Genomic DNA, 15,431 nt, shown 5'->3' with positions numbered 1-15,431 from the left:
GGGTTTCACCGTGTTAGCCAGGGTGTTCTTGATCTCCTGACCTCATGATCCACCCACCTCAGCCTCCCAAAGTGCTAGGATTACAGGCGTGAGCCATCATGCCTGGCATCAAAGGTCATTTTTAATGACTATATAATATTCCATCATGGACATACGTCTTAATTTTATTATCCACTTTTTTCCTGTTGAGGTTTTTATCCCCAATTTTGCACCCTCTAGACATATATGATATTGTAATGACAATTCTGATACATAAAACTTATATGTTTGGATAATTATTTTGGGGCAAAGTTAGTGAAAAAATCTGAACTTACCAGCCTCAGCTAGTGCTGCAGCCACTTCATTCTGAGTTGAGTAGATGTTACAAGCAGACCAGCGGCACTGAGCCCCCAGGGCACAGAGTGTCTCAATCAATACCTGTGTGAGGTATAGGAAAACAGGGTGAGGAAGAGAAGGGCCACCCAGAAATAGAGAGCAAACCTCAGCAAGGTAACAATACCTATCAACTCTGCACCAACAGGCACTATGCTGGGAAGTTACAAAAGGGTGTAATCCAGCAAGGTGGTGCACTGGTATTTAACTTTATATAAAACATAGATTTCTAAAAGTCTTAATAACATCTTAAAACAATCATATGTTTGCAAATCTAGACCTTCCTAGGTCAAGTTTGCTAAAAGTGGGTTTGCTTATACAAACAAAAACAGAAAACCCCGTTATTGTGTTAATAGGGAGATCCTACTAATAGGATTCTCCAAACTCGCATTTGGAGGTTGGTGAGCTAGGAAAAGTGAAACAAACAAAAAATGCATTTCTTTCTTCCCCTTGTCAGAAGTCCCTCTTTTCTTCCAGCAAACTCACCGCTGTCTGGGCCGTGATATGAGTACAGCCCACTATCTTAGCACCAGCCAAGGGCTTCTCCCCCTGAGCACGTTTCCTGAGTGAAATCAGAGCAGACATGTCTGTGAAAGAACAGAGGATTTGAGCTAGGTCTGCACTAGCAGTATCATCAGTTTCTGCCCCAGAGCTGGTCTGGATCTGTTGAGATATGGTGAAATGAGGCAGAAAAACTTTAAGCCTATTTCCATGACAACTGGCAGCTTCAACAGCAGAGTAACAGTGGAGAGCTGTCATGCAGCCACTTGGAGTTTCTGTCTTCCTCTACTGCTTCAGCTTTATATGCAGAGGGCTGAACAGAGAATGAAGTAAATCCTCAAAACTGATCAAAATGAAGGGTGAGTCTCATCATTCATTTGGGAAGAGAGGGAAGTAGTTAAGGCATTGGCTAATAGATTCCTACGTAGAATCAACAGAGCAGGAAGACTGTACCCTCAGCAGAACCCACTAACTTCTGTTTTTCTATGTTGTCTTACCGTATCCTGTCAGTCTGTTTGGTTTCTCTACTCCCTGTCAGTATAGAACATGCCTTCAATGTGTAAACAACACAAGAGTAAAGAAGACCTTACTGGGGGTGGCTGGAATAGAGAAACCAAGATTTAACTGTCAGTCATTTTTACTCTGTGTCAGCAGAGGGTGCTCAGGACCAAACAAGAGTCTAGGTCACCACATCCTTAGCTTAAAACCCTTCCTCATCAGCTGCTTCTGGGCAATCTGTGTCTCTGCCATTGGCAGCTATAGTAAGATCCCATATAACCAACTACCACGCAGTGATCTAGGACTTGCCAACTCTGGCATGTAGATCTTTGAATATAGTGGTGGGGTAGGGGGAGGGGGGAGGAAAACAGAAACTATCTGTGTGTAATCACCACATGCTAAGAACAGGAGAAAGAGAGAACAAGAGTCCTGAGACTCAAGTTCCATAGAGAGAGAAGTGTTTATCCTAAAGTCCATAATACAGTCTTTCTTCCTAGTATATTTTCAAGTCAGCTTTCAAGTCTTAAGCTGTTTGTGGATCTGGCGGCCAACAAGAGGGTTGCTCCTGGCCCCCTAACCCACTCCCTTTCTTTACCTTGCTCTGCAATCTCAATCTCCCGGCGTCCAAATTCTGCTTGCTTGATGTTCTTCACACAGAAATTGCTGCTACCCTTGGAGTTGGTTTGCTGCTTCTCTCGGGGAGAAACCTCATCATCAGAGCTATCTGTGTAGGATGCAGCTAGAGCCAGGAAAGAAAAAAAACAAGGATAGAAAAACCTCAGTGGCCCCAACTCTGCAGTGCAGTCCCAAAGGGACTTCCATTTAAGTTAAGGGAACACTCTTAATTGGAGCTACCTTTCACAACCCTCTCAGTTCTGCTCCTCTAGGTTCTAATAGGTGGTATAAATGAAACAGTTGTGGATGCTTCTGTGTTGCAGCTCTTCCACCCACCCTAACAATACTGTGCTATTAGTGTCTGTGATAAGAGACCACTGATTTTAAACTTGTACCAACTATAGTAATTCTGGATAATAGAGGTACCTGGTCCCATCTGGACTGGAAACAGACCTGGCGAAAACGGAAGAATAATTTAGGGCAGATAAGGAAAGCTATTTCTATAGATCACTGGTTCTCAAATTCAAGCATCTATCACAATCACATGGAAGGTTTGTTAAAATATGTATTACTAGACCCCCATGGCCAGTTTCCCATTTGGTAGGTATGGAGTGGTGCCTAAGAATCAGTATTTCCAGCATGTTACCAGGTGTTGCTGATGCTGTTAGTCACAGGACCTCACTTTAAGAACCAAGGGCAAAGACAAAGTGACAAGATAGTCTTACAAGGGATTTTACACTAGCTTGTGCTCAAGGAATAGAGAAAGAAAGAAATGGCACAAAAGGCAAGCAGCTCTGGTTCTATTGTTAGCACTGGGAAAGCCTGTCAAAATGATCAACTTTAAAAAGCAGTTTCACATAAAAGCTTAAAAAGCCAACAGACATGCAAGAAGACATACAGCAACCATTCCTTACCTCTCAAATCACTTCCTTCCTCTCTGAATTAAGCACTTTTCTCATCACTGTTTCTGCTAGTATACCTAGTCTCTCTCACTAACTGACTTCTATATACAGGTCCTCCTCCTGCCAGCTAACAAATACCACTAAAGATTACCTTCCGGCCAGGTGCAGTGGCTCACACCTGTATTCCCAGCACTTTGGGAGACTGAGGCAGGCGGATCAAGAGGTCAAGTGATTGAGACCATCCTGGCCAACAGGGTGAAACCCCGTCTCTACTAAAAATACAAAAATTAGCTAGGTGTGGTGGCATGTGCCTGTAGTCCCAGCTACTTGGAAGGCTGAGGCAGGAGAATCTCTTGAACAAAGGAGGCAGAGGTTGCAGTGAGCTGCCATTACACCACTGCACTCCACCCGGGCAACAGAGGGAGACTCTGTCTTTAAAAAAAAAAAAAGATTATCTTCCCCACTATGACAATTTAACCATATCACTAAGCTTTTTAAAAGGCTCTAATACATTGTGTAACACAGCCATCAAGATCTTTGAAGATTTTTTAAAAGCCTTCTTCAGTCATTTTATCATTCTTCCTCTCATAACTCAACTTTTCACAATTTTTCTTCTTTCTTAGCTACAATTAGCCTGCTTGCCACCCACCTCTTTTTATCTGTCACTCCAAGATCACATATAATGGCTTTTCATTTATGTCAATCCTTAATGTTAATAATACAATGCAAAAGGTATTCTGGCAAAGGACAATGAATGGCTTTTGATACAAATATCTCTGCTGATCATTAATAGCAATCTGTAACCTGTAATCTTTTAACAGTGAGTTTTCAGTTAAACAATGACAAGGTTTTACTGGATGCCCCATTAGATATACCTAATGTTTTCTCCTATATTCAGTTGCCAAGATTCTATATTCTTTTCTATGCTAATTTTCTAATGCATGCTCTATAGTTGGGAAGGACATAATATGAATCAGAAAAAGATTTTACTTATAGAGAGTTAAGACAAGAGGAGAGAACTAAAAAGAAACAGAGCTGGAGTCACATTATAGTAGAGTCTGAATCCTTCCTACTTCAGAGGCTAACGGGAGGATATTTAAACAGAAGGAATAACCTAATAAATAAAAGAAGCCAAAATACTAACTATAATCTAAGCAGTTATTGTTACAATCTCAGTAGTCTTGGGGACAAGAAACAAAAAGATAGATGGCAGGGTATATTTTATACAAAGATACCGTGCTTAAAAATGCACTTTGTTTTCAAGGCCAATTCTGTCAGCCAAAATAGCATTGATTTCTTCCCTTTGAAATGTTGGGAGATCAATGTGGGAATGGGAACTAGCCCAGTCCTACCAACTGGGCACTGGCCACAGACCACACACATAGACAGCCAGGGGGAAGAAGGTCTCGAGTCGACAAAAACTTCCCCAGCGACTAGCCTGGCTGCAGAACATCCCCACCGCCCAGCCACTAACTGTTTTTAGCACAAAGGTGGGCAGTCATAACAGGAAGTATTTTCAGACTGGTAAGTGAAGAGCACTGGTAGCAAACAGGGAAGAGAGATTCGAGAGGTCATGGAGTTCATTCACATCTACCTGAACTGTAGCTATCAGTAGAGGACTGTGAGATGGAGCGAGACAAAGATCTTCGGCCAGTTTTGGTGGGGAATTTGGTGAACTCCTGCATGTCATCAGCAAACTGGATTTGCTATACAAAAGAAAGACAAAAAGTTGAAAACTTGTAAGGAAATTCCATGAAATGTTCCATTTTTAAAATTGTCTTTCCTAAAAGCCAATGTTATCACATGGCTCCTACTAAGCCAGCAACTTTCCCACCAGAAACAGGGGAAGGCAAGGCTACTCTCTGACTTCTCCCAAAACATCAATCACTTTCTCCTCCCAATTATTTCTGTAGGATTTGGAAGGAGGGGCTAAGGTTAAGCCCAACTTCTTTTAGTATTTGTCCAATTTTATAAATCTTTCTCACATTCCATAAAGTTTTCCTCCCTCTTATAACCCTGACATGTTAAACTCTTTACCCCCTTCCCAAATCTTTCAGAAAACAGAATCTCATAGTGTTACTGGGTTTTTTTGGTTTTTGTTTTCAGAATATTCTCTTGTAGCATATTCCTAAAGTTGGTAATGGTCGTGCTTTCTCAAAGAATTATGAAGAGATGCCTAGAAATGGTAATGGGCATTAGGGTGCCAATACTCAGAGCTCGACCATATGTCTATACTTCACAAAGCCAATGTACTATCCCCAAAACCTTCTATCCTAGTAAAAAATTTAAAATACCAAAATGATAAAGAAAAACTGAAAAACTCATATACACTATAGTCAATTCTAACTCATTAGGACTAATCTGAATGAAGGAGAAAATAATGACTTGGTAAACTTTGTATTAAAAAAATACCTTAAATGAAATAAACCAGAACTAGATAATTCTTTGAGGGATGCTTAGAAAACTGGCTCTAATCGACAGCAAATAGCTTGCAATTAATATTAATTATAGACTTATACAGTATGTAAATTTTTATTACATGGTTTAAATCTGCTGAACTCCTGTTTTAACTCTGACAAACCCCCTTCAAAATAAAATAAACTTCACCATCCTGAAATAAGCAGGATGGCTTGGGATGAACTGAGATTCTGTTCACAATCTGACTAAATCTGAAAAGGTTCCCATGGAGAATCCATTAAGCTAAGCCTTTAGCAAATACTTCAGAAATGTAAACGACTAGAGATTAAAATCTTCTCTGCATAATACTGGCAACATGCTTATAGCCATTTTAAAGCCAGGAACAGTAAACTACCCATTAGTTATAGCTGCAAAAGCTTCCCCTCCTCTTTCCCATGTACTTTTCAGCTAGGAGAGCGCCAGAATGCAGTGTAAGAATCAGGTTTAAGGGGGCAGCCTAGGCATAACCAGCTAATATAAACAAATTAAAAACTGAATTAGCAGGACTCCACAGGTAATAAGGCAGTAATCAAGGGAGCACAGATCTAGCACAGTTCACACCAAGAATGAAAGCAGAGACCAGCCATGTAGTAATAGCCATGCATACTCTGAGTACCAGGCCTAAGAGAAAACCCTGTGGGTACTTCTATTTAAAATGTATCCTAGTTCAGCATCTAACCAGGCGAGTTTTCGTTAGCCTACTCTGTGAAATAAGGAGGGGACAGAGGACAGATCCTGTTTAATTAAATCTAGGAACACATCCTAAAGGCATGGAAGGGAATGAGCTACCTATGCTGGCACCCAGCCCAGGGTCTTAAAACATGTAGGAAGGCATTCAATGAATACCTGTAGCATGAGTAATCGTTTCAAAATCCTTCTTGTGTTTCCACACAATTAGGATACGGTTTTAAAAGGGAAAGAAAAAGACTTTCTTGTGTAAGATAAATCAATCAAGTTTCAAAGATAAACAAGAAAGTAAATAAAGACTCAAGCCAAACCACATATACTGCACCGGAGCTTGATTAACAAGTATCTTTAAACATCCAAAACAGCTTTTTTTAGTTTAGGTGTTAAAATTTTAATGATAAATAGCTTAAACATCAAAAGGACAATTGTCTTTTAAAAAATATACTTATTGAGGTGGTCACAGGTCAGCATTTTGCCCTTCTAGATAGGATTTATCACTGCATGTTCACATGATTTCTGCAGTCAGCAAAGCTAGTTTCACTGAAGAAATTAATCCAGGACCAAGGTAATGACTTCCAACTCAATATACTGTTATTCTGGTGACAGAAAAAGAATACACAATCAAGAGACCATCAACCCCGCTTAACAGTCTCCAGAGGCAGCCCTTCCTCTACCAGCCTCCCTGCTGCCAGCATATGCAGTCTCTTCTATTTGGAAGCGACTCTCCCCTCTGCTATGATTCCTTTCCCTGTTTGTCTTTTTTCAAAGGGTTCTGGGCATGTTCCCAGACACCACCTACATGGAGGGTAAGGGCGGGGGAGGAAACTGCAATAACACTTGCAGTTTTTCAGATAGAGAGGTGGCTATGGCAAGATAGAAATGTGTTTCTTCAGCAACCTAAAAACTGAATAGTCACAATTTTCCCTTTTATTAATAAAGCTCATCGGTAGCCTAAAGCTGAGCAAAATCTTTCCCATCTAAAAATACTGGACTATGTTGCAAGCAGCTTACTAATCAGTTCAGGGCCCCTACCTCCCCATCTCTCAAATAATGAATATGGTTCATATTTGAAGTGGGTAGAATGTTAACTCAAGCCATGGGAAGGATGAACGGCTGCGTATTTTTGCAGCTCTCTGACATTCTCACCACTTATAAGGTGTCCCAACAATACAAAGATGCCTGAAAACCTGGTCTTCTCTTCCACTCCAAATTACATGCTGATGAGAATCTGTGTTAACAATTGGTGCTGTGGAATACATCTGCTCTGCCAGTTTCCTCCAGACCTGCTACCTTCACTGGTTGTCTTCATAGCTAGCAGCTCTGTTTTCCCTTGGTGAAGTACCTCCTGGAGTGTTGTTCACCCTCACATTGTAAATATAGACACTGCTGCCAAAAGCAACTTTTGGATATCACAATTTTTCTCTCTACATCTCAACAACAGCCTTCTGATTGGGTTGGACTCACTGCATTTGAGGCAAATATAACTTGGATAAGAAGAAAACGAAGACTACAAAGTTGTTCTGTTTCTATTAATTTCTATTATCATTTCTTCCAAACATTAAGTTTTAATTGCTGTGCTTTCATCTTTCTTCAAATCTACATCTAACAAGGAATACTACACCTAAATAACAAGTAGGATTGGGAAGAGAAGGAATGGAAAGGAAATAAAGTGGCTGAAATGCAGAAAGTATCTTTCAGTAAAAAGTCTTAAAGAACAATGTTCTGCTTAAGTACTCACCACCCCATAAACAGCCTTACCCACAACTGAACAAGCACACCAGTGTTCCATCCTTACACCAAGAGCATATTTATGAAAGGCTAGAAGGTCAGATTGACCCATTCTTCAAATAGCACACCCAAATACAGAAGTCTACTTGCTGTGTCTTAAAAACCCAATTAAATATCAGGCTAGTTTAACATGCTATTTAAAGCACCTCTTCAAATAGCCTAGCAGGTACAACGGTTGACTTTCTTCCACGTGATACTGAGAATGGTAAAGAAAAGCTCTATCAAATGAATAATTTGGGGTATATCCACTACCTAGTGGTAAGTCTGGTGACAAAGTGAGCTGAAAGAATTGTTGTGCAGACCTTACCAAGAAGAGAGGATCAGGGGCAATCCAAAAAAGTTACATGTCTCAAGAGAAGAAAAATTGTATGCTATTAATTTCATTGATCCTAATTGATATTTTCGCATTAGAAGCTGAGTTTACTTTCACAAACGCACATATTCTCAGACGTTAAATAGCCCAGCTGCACTCCTTCCCAGGTCCCACCCAATTTTGCCTTCTAGCTTCTGAATGAGAAAGAATTAAAAGCCACCAGAATTCCACTACAACATTTTAGCCAAGAAATTGTGATCAAGATAATACCTGTGGTGCATTATATTCTTTAGTCAACATATTTGCTGGGCACCAACTAAGTATCCAGTGCTACTCCAGGAAAGTTCTCTGCAAGGAAGAGAACTTATGTCTACATGGTCCCTTAAAAACTGAAGACATAAAAGGCTGGGTGTGGTGGCTTACGCCTGTAATCCCAGCACTCTGGGAGGCTGAGGCAGGCAGATCATCTGAGGTTGGGAGTTCCAGACCAGTCTGACCAACATGGAGAAACTCCGTCTCTACTAAAAGTAAAAAATTAGCCAGGTGTGGTGGCACATGCCTGTAATCTCAGCTACTCGGGAGGCTGAGGCAGAAGAATTGCTTGAATGTGGGAGGTGGAGGTTGCAGTGGGCCAAGATCACGTCATTGCACTCCAGCCTAGGCAACAAGAGCAAAACTCTGTCTCAAAAAAAAAAAAAAAAATCTGTGGACATGTTTTGACCCATGGCAGTGGCATGGAATTTCACTGCTCCATGAGGAACATGCCAGGTATTACCATCTTCATAAACGATACCATATCGAGGTATCGTTTAACTTAGACATACTGTCAAATTCATTATTTCAAATGCCAATCTAATAGCATTTAAATTCCTCAGAAAGGTTTCTTCCTAAGAGTGAAGAACTAGATTCAAGATAAACAGCAATTACTAGGAAAACAAATCATTAAGAAAGAATAACGTAGAAGTGAGCAGTGCAGTCTTTCTCACTGCAGAGAATTATTTGAAGGGCTAGTATCCCTCTTTTGGTACACTACTGATTTTCTGGGACATTGCTAAATTTATATATTCTGTCCCATTGTATCCTCTAGCATATTGTGTATAGAGATTTTTCTGTTTAGAAATTATGGTCAGCATCGTAGCAACTGAGCAAAAAAAAAAAAAAACGATAAAAAACTAGAAATTTTAACAAGGTCATCATTACTAACTAAGCATAGCATGTTAGAACACTTTTCAAGATTCCTACATCTTTTTCTAATCCCTCTTTCACACATATTTTCTGGCTTATTCTTTCTTCTACAGATTCTACCCTCACTGATTCCTTTTCCAGAGGAAAGGAAAAGGATACAGCAGTCAGCCAAAACAGGTGCAACACCGTTACTTCCTTCCTTTCTCTCTCATTCTCTCTCTCTTTTTAAAGAGACAGGGTCTCACTATGTTTGTCAGGCTGGCTGCAAACTGCTGGGCTCAAGCAATCTTCCCTGTCCTGAGTAGCTGGGACTATGGGCCCACACGACCATGCCCAGTTTTTCTTGATATTTCCCAGTCTGATTCCCATTTCAGATGAACTCAAAGAAACAGTTTTCAGTAGAAACTCACTCCTTGGTACAAGAAACACACAAGTCTGAATACCTTTCACTTCAATTAAGTAAAAAAGTTTCCCAAAAGCAAGGAATTCCCTTCCCAACACAATGCCCCCAGACACACCTACCGGAAAACAACTTATCTCAAGGGAATCAATCTCAGGCCAGAGTTGAATCCACAGCCACCTTCAGTCACTTCTTCCATTCCCTCGTGCAGAAACCAGTCTTCTGAGTGAGACTCAGCAGGTTTTGGCTGCTCCCTACTCTCCTTCCCTGTCTCAGGTTTCTTAAGTTCTCAGTCTCCCCAGATGGGGCCTGAGTTTCTTCGGGGAGGAGGGGACAGGCTGACTAATCTCAGCACATATCTTCCCCCCAACTCCCGCCTCTGTGTCTCAACAGTAACAGGATATAACACACAGAGCTAGAATCCAATTCTACAGTCAGAAGCAATACTCCTTTCAAAGTAGGACTCAACTAGATCTTTTGTCAATGCTGGCGGCAAGAAGAGGTGAGGCAATACCAGGCCCCACACTGCTGAGTCACTTAAAAGGTAAGGAACATACAGCTTGAAAATTCTGCCATAGAGTAGTTTGACTCTTAGGAGCTACTCTCCTCTCTTCCTATAAAACAAAATACTTCATTGACTTCACTTCACTATTATCTCCTGAAGTGCTTCAGTCAATGTGAGTGATCGAGGCCTGCAACTGCCAACTAGAAGTAAAATTAAGAGGTTAAAAAAAGGCAGTAAGTAGAACAGAAAAGGGATTCCTAATCTTTTGAACATCACAATCTGCAACATAATGTAACACACATCCAGACTGTTTCAATGCCTATTTAGCTACTGACCTGCCCAGTTGCCTGACCTGTACATACTTTCCTTTCCCTCAGTCTCACTACCAACACTATATAAACGCAGGCCAGTCCTCTATTTCTCCTGACATTGAATTATCATCAATTCTAGGTGTTAAAAAAATCAGTACGGGTGACTGAAGAAATCCTGATTCCTGGAACATACCCACTACTTTAGTGATAACACTAAAGTCTCCTCTCCCTCTCCCTGTTGTACTGTTTATTTTTCCAATTTTACTATAATTTTCAGCATATAAAAAATTTTAAAGCATAGTATAATGAACGTCTGTACTCTCCACCTAGATTGAATCTTTTCATAATAGGTTTTTTTCTCTGTATATACACACACATACACATACATACTTTCACATGGTCCTACAAAAACAAAAAAGGTTGCAAACATGAACATTTACCAATAAATTCTTCAGAATGTGTCTCCTAAGAATATTCTCCTACATAACTATGCTGACATGTCACACTTAATAGTTACAATTATTTTATATCTTCATATATCCAAACTGTCCAGATTATATTCAAATTTCCCCAATTTTCTCAATATTTTTATATCCCAACAGTCTCCTCAACCCTGCCAACCCAGCATGGATTCAAGGTTCATTAAATGCAGCTGCTTGTTAGGTTCCTTTAGCCTCTACTAATCTAGAACAATCTCTCCAATGCCCCTCACCCCCTTGTGATACTAACTTTTCTTTGAGGAATCCAGACTAGTTGTCTCATAGAATTGCTCATGTTTTGAATTTTTCAGAAGGTTTCCTTCCTATAAACTGGAAGTTCAGTTCTGAGGTTTTATTAGAAAGAGATTAAAATTCTGACATGAATATTTCCTGGATTATGTAGTGTATTTCACCTTGTATCACATCAAGAAGCACATGTCAGGTGGTTCCACTATTAGCAATGCTCAGATTGAGTCCTGGTTAAAGTGAGACCATCAGATCTCTCCTTTGAAAGGCACATTTTCTCTTTTGCAAGTGAAAGTTAATTTGTGGGTGATACTTTTTATCATGTTAATATCCTATTCCCTACTGACTTTACCATCTGTTAATAATCCTTGTCTGAACCAATTTTATTGGGAAGGTTATAGAATCACAACTGTGTTTTCCTAACAATCCTTCTACATTAGCTGGCATTCTTTTGTAAAGAAAATTCTTCTCCCTTTTTTGTCAATCAGATTTTTATTTCTTCAATAGGTTACACTCAATTATACATTAATTGCACTGAATGCTCACATTGCCTTAAACTGGGCCAGTGGGAACCTCCTTCAAGCTGGCTCTTCTGTCCTTTTGACATGATTCCATTACAGTCTTTCCACTCTTTTTGACAAAAGAAGATATATCAAGCTCACCTTGTTCTTCCTCTTTTCCAAACCTGGAATCAACCATTTCTCTCCAGAGCCTTTCTTTTAGTAAGGAGTAGTATTTAGAAATCAATGTCTGGAATAAGAGGTGTGACAATTGCTATTAGAGATGCCACTCCTCCTAGGTTCTTTTGTAGAGAGAGGAATCTCGATCCTTTTATCATGAATTCATATTGATATTTCTACTTCGAATTTAACATTACCTTTTTTAAAAAAGTTTAATTTTCCTATTTGTATGTCTTGTCTCTAATAATGTTTACTTATTTGATTTATTCTATAATGCATATAAAATAGTCTTAAAATGACAAGACTAATGTTATCCCTCACCAAAATTTACTGAGTGAAGTGTCAAGGTTTCATTGAAGTTCTTTTTGTCCTCAGACCATGTTTCATAAAGATGAACAGTCAAAGTACTATTTTCTGGGTGACTGTGTAATCAATTTGATACATTAGGTTAAGTTAGATTTTATATTTTAGTTAGGTTCATTCCTTTGTGTTGGTAAGCAATTAAAAGTTTCCTATTTTCACTGATTTTGACATGTAAAACATTTACATGTCTCAAAACTTTAAAAGACATACTCAGAGAAGTCTCACAGCTATTCCTAGCCCTGATACTCTGCGTGTCCCTCCCCATTTTCACTGGTTTCTGGTTTATCCTTCTTATGTTTCTTTTTAGGGGTGTGGGAAGCAAATATATATTATTTTCCCTCCCTTACTCAAAAGGTAGCATGATAATATAGTCTGCACTTTGTTTTTTTCACTTGGGAATCATTTTGTATTGATTCATAGGGCATAAGAACCAGGTAGTATAGGCTCGGGGAAAGAAAAAGCTGTCAAAACTCAACATTAAATAAATCTGACTTTAAGGACCTAATATTAAATACTGACTATACAGTAACAGGTATTGTTTCCAAACATGACTCAGTTAATGGGACCTTTCAGAATCCGTTTGGCATATTTTCAAGTTCAAAGAACAAAGTGAAACTCCTTTAAGATCAGCTGACTTTAGTTCCCACAGTTCTCAAAAACAAAACAAAGAGTATTAAGCCTCTAGACCAAGGGTATCCAATCTTTTGGCTTCTGTGGGCCACACTGGAAGAAGACAAGCCTTGGGCCACACCTAAAATACACTACCACTAACAATAGCTAATGAGCTAAAAAAAATTTTAAAAAGCAAAAAAAAAATCTCATAATGTGTTAAGAAAGTTTACAAATTTGTGTTGGCTACATTCAAAGCCATCCTGGGCCGCATAGGGCCAGGCTGAACAAGCTCACTTTAGAAGAGACTGGAGACATAATAAGCAGATAAGACTCTATCAGTCGGTCATGTCAAACCATTTTAAAAACATAACTGTGTTGTTACCCTAGATAGCCAATAGTTGCCATTGTTCTTGACTTTCTAACTTGAGATGTCTATGTTCAATTTAAGATAAGACTACCAGTCTTATGTAAAATGACCACAGATGGTCTGTAAGAAACAAGCTGGTTAAAGAGAATTGTTGGCTATGACTTCTCTGGGCCTATCTAAAAATCAGATTTACCTATTGCTTTTGCAGGCTTTCATGATGAAAAAAAAAAAAAAAAAAAAAAAAAATTTTTTTTTACCTATTACTCCAGAATGAATAACATGGTACCCCAACCCCCATCCTCTCTACCTCCCAGACCAGAATACAGAAGTTTGAATTCTCCTGACCTGTGACTTTCTGAACAGCCATTTTCTACCAGGTAAAGCAGACAGAAGCACAAGGTTAAGACTCTCTTGCTTCATATTGTATGGCAAACCAAAAGTCAAAATTAAATTTTTGGGCATGGTGGCTCACGCCTGTAATCCCAGCGCTCTGGGAGGCCGAGAAGGGCAGATCAAGAGGTCAGCAGTTTGAGACCAGCCTGGCCAACATAGTGAAACCCCATTTCTAGTAATAATACAAAAATTAGCTGGGTAGTCCCAACTACTTGGGAGGCTGAGGCAGGAGAATCACTTGAACCCGGGAGGCGGAGTTTATAGAGAGACCGCACCATTGTACTCCAGCCTGGGCAAAAGAGTAAGACTCCATCTAAAAAAAAAAAACAAAATTTAATTTTGTATAGGAAAATATTTGGCAAATTTTGTCAATATATATCACTGCTAGAATATCACTGATCTATATATTTTTCAAACCATTTTTGTGAACTCTTGGCATACAAAGAACAAGCCTCACTGGTAACACCACCTGTCAGCACTAGATGAAGATTTTTACTTAAAGCTGATTGAACAGGATGTCTGAAATCCACACTTCCCAGTAGGATGGACACCAAGATCCTGAATGCCTACATTTATATGACTTTAAGTGCTTTGCCTCAACATCTGTGGCTTACAGAGGATTTGTATTTTCAAAACATTCTAGAATCCTTTGAATGTTGCATCTATGCTTCACAAATGAGAAAACAGAACAGGGGTTAAGGCTAAGTGACTTGCTTAAGGCATTGAGATTTAAAAAGCAAAAATCAAAAAAGAAAAAACACCACCACCACCACCCACAAGTCCCATTCTATTTTCCTTCTTTTGGAACAGGCCGGGGAAACAGCTTTCCCCTTTATTTCCAAGGGGTCAGTTTACTGAACGGTCTCCTGGTACACTATAAGCTTTCTAAGCTTATAATACCAGATAAACATTTGGAAGCACTGGTAAAGGAAAATAATTCTTTCAGCTTCAAAAATCTTTGTTAATTTTCAGAAAAGTAAAATGATGCAAAGAAATGTAATGTTTTTAAGCTGCCAACGAATTGCCATTGAGAGGTACTGCTCCACACACCTGGAAAGGATGAGGGGAACCCAGTAATAGCAGAGCCCAAACACTGTGGTAACAAAATGTTCCATTCTAGAATATACTTCCATTGTCTTTAGGGATGGAGTAAGGAGAATAGACGAGCAACTGAATCTTGCCTACTTGGACAAAAGAAATTAATTCAGAATTCCCTATCTGTATCATTTCCACCTGTGTTTATACAGGATATTTTTAGTTTGGTATAGTTAAATTGACCACCGATTATCTTAAATGTTCTTTCTGAAGGGGTTTATCCTGTGCTGAACGGTGCTGGGGGAATATTTCTTTCACATATGAACACTTGGCACAATCAGAGAATTTCTTTTAAATTAAAAACATTCCACAGGGTTCCTTTCTTATCTGTGGTATGCCACTCAAAAAGCACCTCCAAGTCACCTCATATCTTATGTCTAAAAGATCTAGCAAAGTTGAATTCTACCAACAGGAAAAGTTATATTTGGCCAGGTGCAGTGGCTCACACTTATAAACCCAGCACTTTGGGAGGCTGAGGAGTTAGGATCCCTCGAATCCAGGAATTTGAGACCAGCCCTGGCAACACTGTGAGACCTTATCTCTACAAAAAATAAAACAATTAGCGAGGAATGGTGGTACACACTTGCAGTCCCAGCTACTCAGGAGGCTGAGGCAAGAGGATCACTTGAAGCTGAGAGGTCAGGGGTTGCAGTGAGCTGAGA

The 15,431-nt window shown here is 39.5% G+C and overlaps 1 protein-coding gene across 3 annotated transcripts in view; it reads right to left on the bottom strand.

Annotated features, from left to right (window-relative positions):
• Positions 1 to 15,431, bottom strand: part of AHCYL1 (adenosylhomocysteinase like 1) — a 40,816-nt gene that overhangs the window by 11,293 nt on the left and 14,092 nt on the right. For 2 of the 3 annotated variants that reach the window (XM_017499299.1, XM_017499300.2), the window contains exons 2-5: positions 4,483 to 4,594; positions 1,967 to 2,110; positions 859 to 959; positions 315 to 417 (exon numbers count right to left, since the gene is read on the bottom strand). In XM_017499299.1, the coding sequence (XP_017354788.1) occupies positions 315 to 417; positions 859 to 959; positions 1,967 to 2,110; positions 4,483 to 4,594 (460 nt within the window). Of the gene's footprint in view, positions 1 to 314; positions 418 to 858; positions 960 to 1,966; positions 2,111 to 4,482; positions 4,595 to 7,185; positions 7,207 to 15,431 lie in introns of those variants that run through there. The other variant, XM_037728131.1, reaches the window with a different exon arrangement.

The sequence above is a fragment of the Cebus imitator genome, unplaced genomic scaffold (genome assembly GCF_001604975.1).
Source record: "Cebus imitator isolate Cc_AM_T3 unplaced genomic scaffold, Cebus_imitator-1.0 Scaffold256, whole genome shotgun sequence".
NCBI classification, from domain to species: domain Eukaryota; kingdom Metazoa; phylum Chordata; class Mammalia; order Primates; family Cebidae; genus Cebus; species Cebus imitator.
The sequence above is the reverse complement of the archived record's forward strand: the minus strand, read 5'-3'. Positions and strand labels throughout refer to the sequence as shown.